We start from the raw sequence: 11,810 nt of genomic DNA, 5'->3' as shown, positions 1-11,810 counted from the left end.
TAAGACAAATAACTAATTCAATTAACTCAATTTACTTCCTTAATCTCTTTAAATTAGTCAACTGGTTTTTATAATTAGGACCGAAGGTAGTACTTATCAATTATCTTTCAGTTTTTTCATACACAATATTCCTTTTTTTTTCCCCAAGGATATAAACTAATTGTATACTTACGGATGAAACTTTGAAAAATTACCAAAAATTTTATCATTTTATTTTGCTATATTACATAGATGTACGCGAACTTGCGATTATGTTAATTATTGATGATGGATGGCTTACAATATACTACCTCTAATACTAATTATACCTCTAATACTAATTATAATTATAATTAGTATTAGAGGTAGTATATTGTTGGCAAAAAAAAATTTATATCGTAACTGTATTTATAGTTGGCTAAAAAAAAAAATCATAACTGTGTTTATAAATTTAGAACCGGAAGAAGGACCCCCTGCCAACAACCTTTCGGTGCTGCAAACGATTTGAATTTCCTTCTTTTGCACGCAAAATTCATCGAGCAATCCCGAGCCTGAGAATTGGTTTTCCTACAGGCTCTCTTTGATCACGCATGTGATATATTGAATTCAGACATATTCACTTCTTCTGCATTTAGAAATCCAGATACAAGTTAAAGAGGTTGAAGATGGCGGATGGAGGCTGTTGGCCGACAATGGATCTGCTTCGTTCGGAGCCAATGCAACTTGTGCAACTTATCATTCCAACTGAATCAGCTCACCGAGCTATCTTTTATCTTGGAGATCTTGGCCTCTTCCAGTTCAAAGATGTATGCCGCATTTCATTTTTCCATTCCTCACTCTACTCTTCTCAAATCAATCTTCTCGTTGCTCTTGTTTTGTTTGATAAATCATGTTTGGATTGTTCCTTTCTCTAAACCTGCACTGATCTCCCAATGCTGGCTTGTCATTTAATTGTTCATTGAATTTTTAATCTGCTGTCTAATTATTTTCACATATTGATACTTTTTTTTCATTACAATTTTCCAGCTAAATGCGGAGAAAAGCCCATTTCAACGGACATATGCTGCTCAGGTTAACTTTATGATCTACGTCTTCCTAGGAGTGCTTACGTTACATCCTCAGAGAAATCATCCACCTATGCGTTACCTCCTTGGGGATTTTTTCGTTGTTTCTTTCTTTCTTTTGTTTTGGTTGGTGAGCTTAAGGACATTTATATTTATAATTATAATTTGGCATCTTAAATTTGCTCTCCAGACGCGAAGCTAGTTTCCGCAATTTCTCAGGGCCAAGTTCGAACTCAAGATTGTGAATAATGAAGTATGACAAATTAAACACTTGATAATTCAAAAACCAGTCGCATTTTACTCTCTTACCGCGTGATATTTTATGTTAATAATTCATTGTGAGAGTGGAAAGCTGACCATTGTATCATTCAGATTAAAAGGTGTGGGGAAATGGCACGTAAGCTTCGGTTCTTTAGGGAACAAATGACAAAGTCTGGTGTATCAATCTTAAGAAGGTCCACAGAAGAAACTGAAGTTGATCTGGATAAACTGGAGGTTGTTAATGTGCTCTATAATTATTGCCATTGGTATTAGAGATCCCTGTACCATGTAATAGAACATTTCTTCCTGATCAGGTTAAACTTGCAGAACTTGAAGCTGAGCTACTGGAGGTTAATGTGAATAATGAGAAGTTGCAACACACCTACCGTGAACTATTAGAGTATGAGCTTGTTCTACAGAAGGTATGGCTATGCTAACTGCAAGGTCCATCGTTGCCAGCATTGTCATGTCCTCACCAACCCGATATTTGGTATTTCAACCCGTAATTGGTTTTTGGTTGTTTGTATCAAGAAAAACCATACGAGCATTTTTTTAGTCGTGTACAATGATCTGTATTCCATGTCATTATATATAGAATGCCTCTACAATGTACACAAACACTCATCAGATTAATTACCCTGGTCTTGTTATTTTGTCCTATGTTGAAACGAGCCTACACAAAAATAAAACTCCTTTTTCTTTTTTAAAAATTCATTTCAGGCTGGTGAATTTTTCTCTTTAGCTAAAAATAGCGCTGCAGCCCACCAAAGAGAGCTTGAAGTCCAGGACACGTTTGAAGGTTCTATTGACAATCCATTATTATCAGAAAAAGTAAGAATATTAACACACACATATTACAGGTTTATTCTATTTCTCCTTCTGATGGTGCTTAGAAAATTTATTTTACGTAGGAGTCACCAACAGATCTACCAAAGCAGCTTAAGCTGCGTTTCATCAGTGGTCTTGTTCCTAGAGAAAAATCAATGGCATTTGAAAGAATGTTATTTCGTGCTACAAGGGGTAATGTGTTTCTAAAGCAAGTTGCGGTCGAGAATCCTGTTCTCGATCCTTTGTCAGCAGAGAAGGTTGGTACCAAGATCTTGAATTTTAAATCTTTGACTCATTGAAAAAGTTTAATTAAGTTATTGAGATAATCAAACTTATAACCTGTATTTTTGCAGATTTATAAAAATGTATTTGTAATATTTTATTCTGGAGAGAGAGCAAAAAGTAAAATTCTGAAAATATGTGATGCTTTTGGAGCGAATCGCTACCCATTCACTGATGATCTGGGTAAACAATATCAGATGACTACAGAGGTACACTTTACTTTTCTTTTTGGTTTCTGCGTAGCTTCTTATAGTTGAAAAATATATACTTCCAAATCATAAATGTTTCTTCATTTACCTCTTGTTTAGAGTAGTTATAAGAACTGCTGATTTACTCATTCTTGTTTTAGAATTTTTAGAAGACTCGTTGCAATGCATTTTATTAATTTTTATTTATTTACATATTATGAAGAGCTATTATTCAGGTTGTTTCACTGGAGAAGATTTATTGTGTTTATTATCCAATGGTAGCTATGTTCTCTGATTGATTTAGCTAAATTCAAGCTGTTCGTTCCTCATAGCAGTGGTTATGTAGAGAGTGCTTTTTTCTGTATAACAAGCAACAACAGCCTTTACCTCTAATGGTTCCTGTAATATTCTCTCTGGTTTGATTGTGGTAAGCCAAAAGAAGCTGTTACTTCGTTATCTGGATTTGCTAGGTGTCAGGAAGACTTTCTGAATTGAAGACTACTATTGAGGTTGGATTGTTGCACCGTAGCACTCTTCTGCAGACAGTTGGTTGTTACTTTGAGCAGTGGAGCCTTCTGGTTTGTTTTACTACTCTAATATAGTATGTTTAAGGATTTATTACTGACACACATGCAAACGAGTCTTTTTGCTCATGTCTCTGTTTTAGTTTTGTTGTTGGGTTTCTGCAATTAACTTCCATTCCAACTATGACATTTCTTTGATTTGATGATAGGTGAAGAAGCAAAAATCGATTTTCCACACTCTAAATATGCTTAGCATTGATGTAACAAAGAAATGCCTTGTAGCAGAAGGTTGGTGTCCTGTTTTTGCAACCGATAAGGTTCGTTCTTGAACTTCATTTCTGATAAATGTGCATCTGAACCTCTAAATCACTCACATGTGCTTGCAAAGACTACAATATGTTATTGGCTGTACTATCTAATTAATTTAGATTAAATACTCTGGCAGATTCAAGCTGCATTGCACCGGGCAAACATGGACAGTAACTCCCAAGTTGGGGTGATATTTCAAGTCTTACAAACAAAGGAATCACCACCTACATATTTCCAGACAAATAAATTTACTTCTGCTTTTCAAGAAATTGTAGATGCCTATGGGTAAGTCACCTTGAGGCTAGATGCTGTCAAATATCATTCATTTTCTCTGAAATGAGTAGGTCCTTTTCATTAAACTCACAATTTGATAATCTTGTCACGTGTAATCAGGGTATCTTTTATGTGGCTTTCTTTGGATGAAATGTAGTTGTCTGTTTACCAGATTAGCTTTCAGTTTTGCACGTGAAGACACAATAAATTGTGACTGAGAATACCTACAAAAAATGGAAAGTGAAAAGGGTTGCTAATTGATCTATTTGCACTAGAAGTCACAATATTTTTATGCTGTGATTTTAACTCCCCGTCTTAGCTGCTTGATGTATTTATTGTCTGCGTTAATTGGTAACATACAGAGTTGCTAAGTATCGGGAGGCAAACCCTGGAGTATATACTATTATCACCTTTCCGTTCCTCTTTGCTGTTATGTTTGGTGATTGGGGGCATGGTATATGCCTATTACTAGCAACTTTATATCTCATAATTAGGGAGAAGAAATTTTCTACTCAGGTACTTTATTCATTTTTATCAGTTTCTGATCATTTCTGTGCACTACTCCTCATTAACTTGGATCACTTTTACTTGATGTTGTTAATGACAGAAACTTGGAGACATAATAGAAATGACTTTTGGTGGTCGCTATGTTATTATGATGATGGCCCTTTTCTCAATATACACAGGACTGATATATAATGAGTTTTTCTCTGTCCCATTTGAACTATTTGGGCGATCAGCTTATGGATGCCGTGATCTTTCATGCAGGTGGTTATCAGTACAACTTATTTGATATATAGTTTTTACATAATGCAACTCAGTCAAATTCTAAAAGTGCGTTCTCTATTTTCTCTTTTGCAGGGATGCAACCACAACAGGCTTAATAAAGGTGCGTGGCACTTATCCATTTGGCGTGGATCCTAAGTGGCATGGAACACGGAGTGAGTTGCCATTTCTTAACTCCTTGAAGATGAAGATGTCTATCCTAGTGGGAGTAGCCCAGATGAATCTTGGAATTATATTAAGCTACTACAATGCCAAGTACTTTGGGGATGACATAAATATCTGGTAATATGGAGAATTTAAGATTTTTTTTTTGTTTATATGTGAATTATTGACCATCTGACTACCTACCTTTTTTCAGGTACCAGTTTGTTCCCCAAATGTTATTCCTAAACAGCTTGTTTGGCTACCTTTCACTCCTCATAATTGTTAAATGGTGCACAGGATCACAAGCTGACTTGTATCATGTGATGATATACATGTTCCTCAGTCCAACTGATGATCTTGGTGAAAACCGGCTCTTTGTTGGCCAAAATTTCCTTCAAGTAAGAAAACACCAACTAATGATTGGAATAAATTTTGTATTCAGTGATGGTAAACAGATTCTACATCTAAGCTGCCCCGCTGTTTCATTACTAGCTTGTGTTACTATTGTTGGCACTTGTTGCTGTACCATGGATGTTGTTTCCAAAGCCTTATCTCCTTAAGAAGCAGCACCAACAAGTATGTCTTAAATTTTCTTTGAATTTCTTGTTTTATTGATATCATAGTTCTAGACTTCATCCTAATGTTTGGTATCATTCTTCCTCAGAGGCATCAAGGTCAATCTTACTCTTTGCTTTATAGCAGCGATGACCCTCTTGAATCAGAGCCACATATTTACCCCCATGGCCATGATGAGTTTGAGTTCAGTGAGGTTTTTGTACATCAACTTATTCATACAATAGAATTTGTGCTTGGGGCAGTGTCTAATACAGCTTCATACCTACGGTTATGGGCCCTCAGGTAGGTGGTTGAAAATATCTTTTGCCAGCTTGAACCTTTTTAGCATAATTTGCTATTCAACATGAATCAGGAAGGTTAATATATTTTGTACGCCTTTAAATGTGATAGATAATGTTTCAATTCGCAAATAATTTTTCATTACTTGCATTTCATGGATGACATCATTACACATTAGCATGGATCCGATGGACTTTGTACTCACAACCTCCAAGTCCTTCGGTAGAAAGTTCTTCAGAAAGGAATGAGATTTGTCACTAGAAAAAGGCACTAGAAAAAGGCACACCACTGTCAATAATGTACGCTGGTGACCTATGATAGTGACCTAAAATAGGGTACTTTGGCGGCATCATGAAGTGAATGCAGTGTGATTAGATATGATTAATTTTAATGCTCAGTGGTTAGTTTGTTGCTGAACCTGGTCAAATAGGCACTGTATTAATGTCAAAATCTTTTGCAGTGGCATTATTGGAGTACCGAAGAAATCATGAAATACATCGCATTGTGTGTGTCTGCATACAAACATTGCATATATAACTTGCTTAAATTAATTAAAGAATTAAGAAAACATGCGCAAACATCCTTGTCGGTATTCCCAGCCAAAAGCACATTTGTTTTCATCCTGAGTATCCTGGCTTCCATCGGTGGGCATGACCGAAAATAGCATTCATAAAAGATGGTCCATGGCTTCGGCGAAGAAGCCTCGTTACAGTGTTGTCTTGCCTTTTGCGACCAAATTTCAAAGAAAAATTAGTTATCGATACCGGTGTGTATTCAACATCATTCATCCACGCACATCTTCCTTCCATTCTCTTACATATATCTCATAAGAAAAACCAACTGATTAGTTTGGTACTCTGCTTCCCTAATTATGCGTAATAGCCCTCAACTAACTACTGACTGAATAATACTTAACAAAGGAGCTATTAGTCACTTTCTTCTCTGACTCCTCTTACACATATCACCTTTGGTCTCAGCAAGTTCACATTTCAATCTTATGCTTCATTCCAGGACTAGTTGACAACAAACTTAAATGATTTATTATTCTACATTGTGCATCAGTGCTAGCTCCTACTCATTTGAGAATGTGTTTCGCTTCTGACTTCTATGGATAGACCTTAGAGGTCGTATGTCTTTCCTATTAAAAAGGCTTCTCTATCATACTCTTTCATTCTGATTTATTTTTCCTTTGGATCGGATCTTGCCCAGTCTGGCACATTCAGAGTTGTCAAGTGTGTTCTATGACAAGGTTCTTCTTCTGGCCTGGGGGTGAGTCAAAGTCGTGTTGTTATATGTTAGTAGAGGGCTGTAAGAAAAGAGTTGACATCTTAACTGTCCCTTCTTTTTTTTTTTTTTTAATTGCAGGTTCAACAACATCACTGTTCTCATTGTTGGCATTATTGTCTTCATATGTGCTACTGTTGGTGTCCTGCTGGTTATGGAAACTCTGAGTGCTTTTTTGCATGCATTGCGGCTTCACTGGGTGGAGTTCCAGAATAAGTTTTATGAGGGAGATGGCTACAAGTTCAGCCCATTTTCATTTGCTTTGCTTAATGAAGAGGATGAAGTATAGTTGCCAATTAATCAACAGTCTAAACTCTATAAAGGTGGAAATTTATCATTTTTGCGGTCTTCGTATAGGAAGCTGAATCAACATGCTACCCTGATTGTTATTGTATCAGTGTCAACTTTTTGTTGAATTTATACCCTTGAATTTTTTTGTGGCGAAAAGCCTGCAGTGTAAGAGTACAGGGTAATGTACCTCCGTGGCCATTGACCACTGTCAGCATTAACTGCAATTTGAGGAGTGCTACAGTTACTGAATGTAAATGACACTATGACAGTACAGGTTCACAAAGTGCTTCTGAAAATGAGGAGATCTCCTCCTCCTCCTTAAATCGTTCTGCATAGTAATATTCTTTAGAATTTAATGCAATCCATGCTGCCAACTCCATCTAATAGCATAAAGCCTGTTGTAGTGGTCGTCTTAGTAGTATTCTTCAACATCATAAAATCGTATTCCTGGATTTTTCATTGACGCTCCTCCCTTTGTAGTCTCTTCTTCTTGTTCCTACATTTACTGCTTTGACCGCACGTTCTTGCCCGCAGATCTGAAATTCCATTATACTTCAGGGCAAGGCGGAGACAGTGAATTTTCCCCGAATTCGGTTCCAGTTTTTTTCTTCCACTGGTGTGTAACTTTCTAGAGACTTGTGCGTCTTGCTGCAATTGCTGCCTCTACGAACCAGCCGCATTGGAATTGTGACAACAAAATGCTTATCGCCCTACAGATAGAACGCCCGAAAATCTCACCACAAGCCACTTGTCTCATCTTCCACTTGATCATAAGTAGACCAAATATGCCAGATTCGTAATCATAGCTAATTCCTTCTGAAACTACAAGAAGCCATGCTCGTATGCTAAATGTTAACGTAAGTTGAACAAGTCACTGAATTTATGGACACCACGCAGAGGGTGAGATGTCAGCCTATCACCCTACAACTTCAGCAGCCATATGTATTAGCTCTCCTCTGCATCTCGTGCCGGCAGGTTACAATGGTATTTCAGAATAGTACCACATGCTGTATAAGTTATTAAGTTATAAGAAAGTACAGCTTCACAGCCCATGATTTCCAAGCACATATTTCATCACTTGTCATTACTATCGATGCAGCTATATATAGCAATCTACAGTTGGAGTACTAAGCATACAGAGTGACATAGCAGATGCATAAACAGCAATAGTTAGCAATCTGCAGTAGGAGTGATATGCGTGCAGAAGTTGCATGACAGATCTAACAATGCACCTATTACTGAACTAATTACTATTCTATCCTAAATATAAGATTTATTTTGTAGTGTAAATTTACATAAGCTTCACTGGCCTTGTAACAGAAAACCGCAAGGTATTCTTAAAATTATTCATTATCAATATGTAATTCATCCCACACATAATTAAAATGAGTTTGGGTACCCACTAAGGCAAATTCATCAGATCTGCATCGTTTAGATTTGATCTCAACAGTTTATATTTATTATTTATCATTATTTTTAAATAATTATTTTAATGAATATATAATTAAAATAAAAATAATCTATATTCAAAAAATAAAAAAAAATCTCCTAACCATTATTTTTTAAAATATAATTTTTTTATTTAAAAATAATCAATTGAAAATTTTAAATCTGATGAGTTTGGATGATCATTACTCATGATGAACAACCAAATTGGGTCCCATATATTTTGGTATCTGTCATTTTCTCACTTCTGTTTCCATGAATTCTTTATAATTCAGCAAGGCTTTTCCTGGAATGGAATGGGAGTATAACAAGCAGAGCCATATCCCACTAGAAGAACCCCGTGATCCAAATTTTTTGTGCAGATGAATGGGCATGAAAAGTGGCCAACGCATGTCTGCATAAAAACTGCGTTGATACCAACTGCGCCAGGCAAAGCAAAGTCAGAATTTTTCCAAGTATCATGCAATCTTGTTCTTTTTGAAAAAATGATTAAATTATCAAAATAAGCCCCTGCAAGAGGACCGTTCTTCACCAGATTTCCAGCATTTCGATCTTCATCAGTGGAAACCACACCAGTCTTGAGTATGCACTCAAATGCAGTAGTCATCAACCCGCCATTGCAGCCTGAGTCGCATGCTCCATGATCTTCCGGATCACGCTGAAATTTCATTTATAAAAATACACGTGCTAAAATTCTTTGAAATGAAATGAGAGAGATTTCACAAAGTCTACGAAATGTTATAAATTGAAATTGATGATTGTCAGCTTCAAAGATGAGTGTAATATATCACACTATAAAGGCCCAATTTAATAAATTAACTAGTTAAAAAATGACACTGCGAATTAATTTTTTCCAAATATATACAAATAAATACGCCAATTAATCATGCCTTCAGTGGATCACGACCTAACCGGGTGACTTGCCTTGCCCATTATCACGAAAATAAGAAGAGGAAATTTTTTGAGAAATATATTTCTTCTATTATCACGTGTATACAGTTTTCACCAAGCATTTATCTGTCTTTGCGAAAAAACGAGGCATTATAAAACATCTCTGAAATTCCGGCTAAAAAAGGTGAATGTCCTGAAATATACAATTTGAACCACTGATGCTGCTAAAAACATCCTCGAATACTAGACACATAGGAAAACACACAAGTGGAAAAGGCCAGACCAAATTCAGGAGAGGCGAAAATAGATACGAGCCTCGTTGTCGCAATCTACGAGCAGTCGCTCACTAAGGCTCACTTGAATGAGCCCCTTCCAGTGCTCCTGTGGTGCTAAACGACCAGCATGATCCCCACGAGCCCTGCTTGCCAAACAAGAAAGGTTCAAAACACAAATATCAGAGCGTAAACGATGAACTATACATCAACTTGCCTGGTCCTTGACAGGAGTGACAGTTCCATGATCACGCCAATCGAAATCAGCAAGGAGATCGTTAGTACGAAGGATAGGAGCCTTGAGAGCATCGGCGGGAAGACGTGCCATCGGAATTCGGAAGGAGTGAGATCGGAGAATTTAGTGATGCCGTGGATGGCGGAGGGATCGAGATCCTGGTGCAAATTGGCTCGGCACAAGTTGGCCTTCGAGACACCGAAGCGATGGTCGTGCTCCCCTCTGGTAGCGTGTAGGTCTTGCTGAACTTAGACTTGAAGTTAGAGAAGTGGAGCTCGGCATTGACCAAGTGATCTTCGCCGTCTGAAACTGTTACGAACAGAATTGAAGAGAGGGATACACAAGAGAGAAAGAAAGGGGAAACAGAGAGAAATCACTTCGTTGATGATTCTCACAAGTCACAAATCACGTGATCTGCCGCGGCAGCGAGAAATATAAAGGCCCCATAAGGCCACAGAATAAAAAGACGGAATAGTCCATGCTAAACTAATCACAGGGATGGAAGTACCCGGTTAATACTACATTTGGCGTTTAATATAAAAGATTATTTAATTTTTATTTTAATCTTAAATATAAGATTTTAATTTATTTTGCTTCTTATATTTATCTATTTTTTCCCTCAAAATAGTCTATGTAGTAATGATAGTTCTAGCCAATGTACTTAATTAGTAAAGATATTTTAAGAAAGATAACATCTATTTATTACAAATAATTAATTTAACTAATTTTCTTAATTTATTCAAATTAGTCAATTAATTTTTACATTAAGAACTGAAAATAGTAATAATTATTCTTGTCAGAAACGACTTGATGAAAGGTCATCGTCCACCGGCGGTCACCACCAACGTGATGCGAGCAATTGGAAGTAAAGGAAATGAAAATGTGATATTTACGGCCTACTAGTTTCAAGTCTCATAGTTCATCTTCCTTCTACATCAGGCCATTTACGGCCATTACTTCCAAAGGCTATATCAGGTTCAACAAAACTAAAGGAAAGACAACACAACAGAAAGAAAACTACGAAAACACAAAGGCTATATCAAAACCAGAAGGCATTAGCCTCTTCCCTCCCCTCCCTTTCAGCCTCTTAGGAACGCTGGTCAGCACTAAAATCATCAACAATCAATGCCTCTCGAAGGATGATAACAACTAGAGGAGGCGGAGACTCAAGAATCAGACCATGAGGTCCCAGCTCCCTTGAAGCTAGAGCAGCCAAGCAATCGGTGGCAGCATTACCCTCCTGGGGAATGAGAGAAAGAGAATCATACTTCGATCATGCACTAAGTCAAAGCCTTCAGAATTCAGATAGCAGACCATGAAAGCTTCCACAAACACGAGGTAAAAGAGCGTTGGATAATCACCTTGAACAAATTCTTACGGCCCAACTCGATGATAACTAAGTGAAGATTCTATTGAAAAACAAGGTGAACAACCTTTAGCACTGCGAGTGGCTGAGCAGAAAAGCAGAAAGGGCATCTACATGTTCAGCCCACCCTTTGACAAACATTCCCTCAGAATTCCTACGGAATATTCCTACGCACCACCACAGTTTAGTTTTAGTGAATTTATACGATGAGTACAAGCTCAACAGAATCTCCAATCTCAAAAGACTAGCCTATTAAGAAGGAGAACCTCTTAAATTTATAAACCTCATGACACTCAAGTTTTATTAATATGAGACTTATAACAAAACACCCCCTCGAGAGCTGACATCTCCCATGACTCCACTCTGTGTCACTTTATTTAGTTTTCTTAACGATCAGAACCATCACTAGGTATTCTTTTCTGGTTGGTTGACTCTTACTAAAAACACTAATGTAATGAGTATAAACCCAAAATGAAAACCTAATCTTAAAAAACTAGCTTATTAGCCATAGAGTGGAACAGCCGGGACATTG

The 11,810-nt window shown here is 37.0% G+C and overlaps 1 protein-coding gene and 1 pseudogene across 1 annotated transcript; one reads left to right on the top strand and one right to left on the bottom strand.

Annotated features, from left to right (window-relative positions):
- The first annotated feature begins 487 nt into the window (after window positions 1-487).
- On the top strand, window positions 488-7,387 carry LOC114723577 (V-type proton ATPase subunit a3). Its single transcript, XM_028909776.1, has 18 exons — window positions 488-785; window positions 1,006-1,050; window positions 1,416-1,538; window positions 1,619-1,726; window positions 2,025-2,135; window positions 2,216-2,389; window positions 2,486-2,623; window positions 3,073-3,180; window positions 3,336-3,443; window positions 3,572-3,720; window positions 4,071-4,224; window positions 4,316-4,476; window positions 4,570-4,776; window positions 4,853-5,036; window positions 5,131-5,214; window positions 5,303-5,496; window positions 6,703-6,762; window positions 6,859-7,387. Exons 1-18 carry the CDS (start codon window positions 645-647, stop codon window positions 7,064-7,066), a joined length of 2,457 nt encoding a protein of 818 aa, XP_028765609.1. The 5' UTR covers window positions 488-644; the 3' UTR covers window positions 7,067-7,387.
- A 1,261-nt stretch (window positions 7,388-8,648) lies between these two features.
- On the bottom strand, window positions 8,649-10,285 carry LOC114723595 (cysteine proteinase 15A-like; annotated as a pseudogene).
- Window positions 10,286-11,810: the final 1,525 nt, after the last annotated feature.

The sequence above is a fragment of the Neltuma alba genome, unplaced genomic scaffold (genome assembly GCF_004799145.2).
Source record: "Neltuma alba isolate B1F8T4 unplaced genomic scaffold, ASM479914v2 tig00002374_pilon, whole genome shotgun sequence".
NCBI lineage: Eukaryota > Viridiplantae > Streptophyta > Magnoliopsida > Fabales > Fabaceae > Neltuma > Neltuma alba.
This window is presented reverse-complemented; position numbering and strand designations above follow the sequence as displayed.

What these genes read in the sequence shown, in the direction of transcription:
- LOC114723577 (XM_028909776.1), top strand. Translation starts at nt 645, where the DNA reads ATGGCGGATGGAGGCTGTTGGCCGACAATGGATCTGCTTCGTTCGGAG. An exon ending in CTGTTTTTGCAACCGATAAG is followed by an intron (nt 3,444 to 3,571) that starts GTTCGTTCTTGA and finishes ATACTCTGGCAG; the next exon opens with ATTCAAGCTGCATTGCACCG. An exon ending in TGCCGTGATCTTTCATGCAG is followed by an intron (nt 4,477 to 4,569) that starts GTGGTTATCAGT and finishes TCTCTTTTGCAG; the next exon opens with GGATGCAACCACAACAGGCT.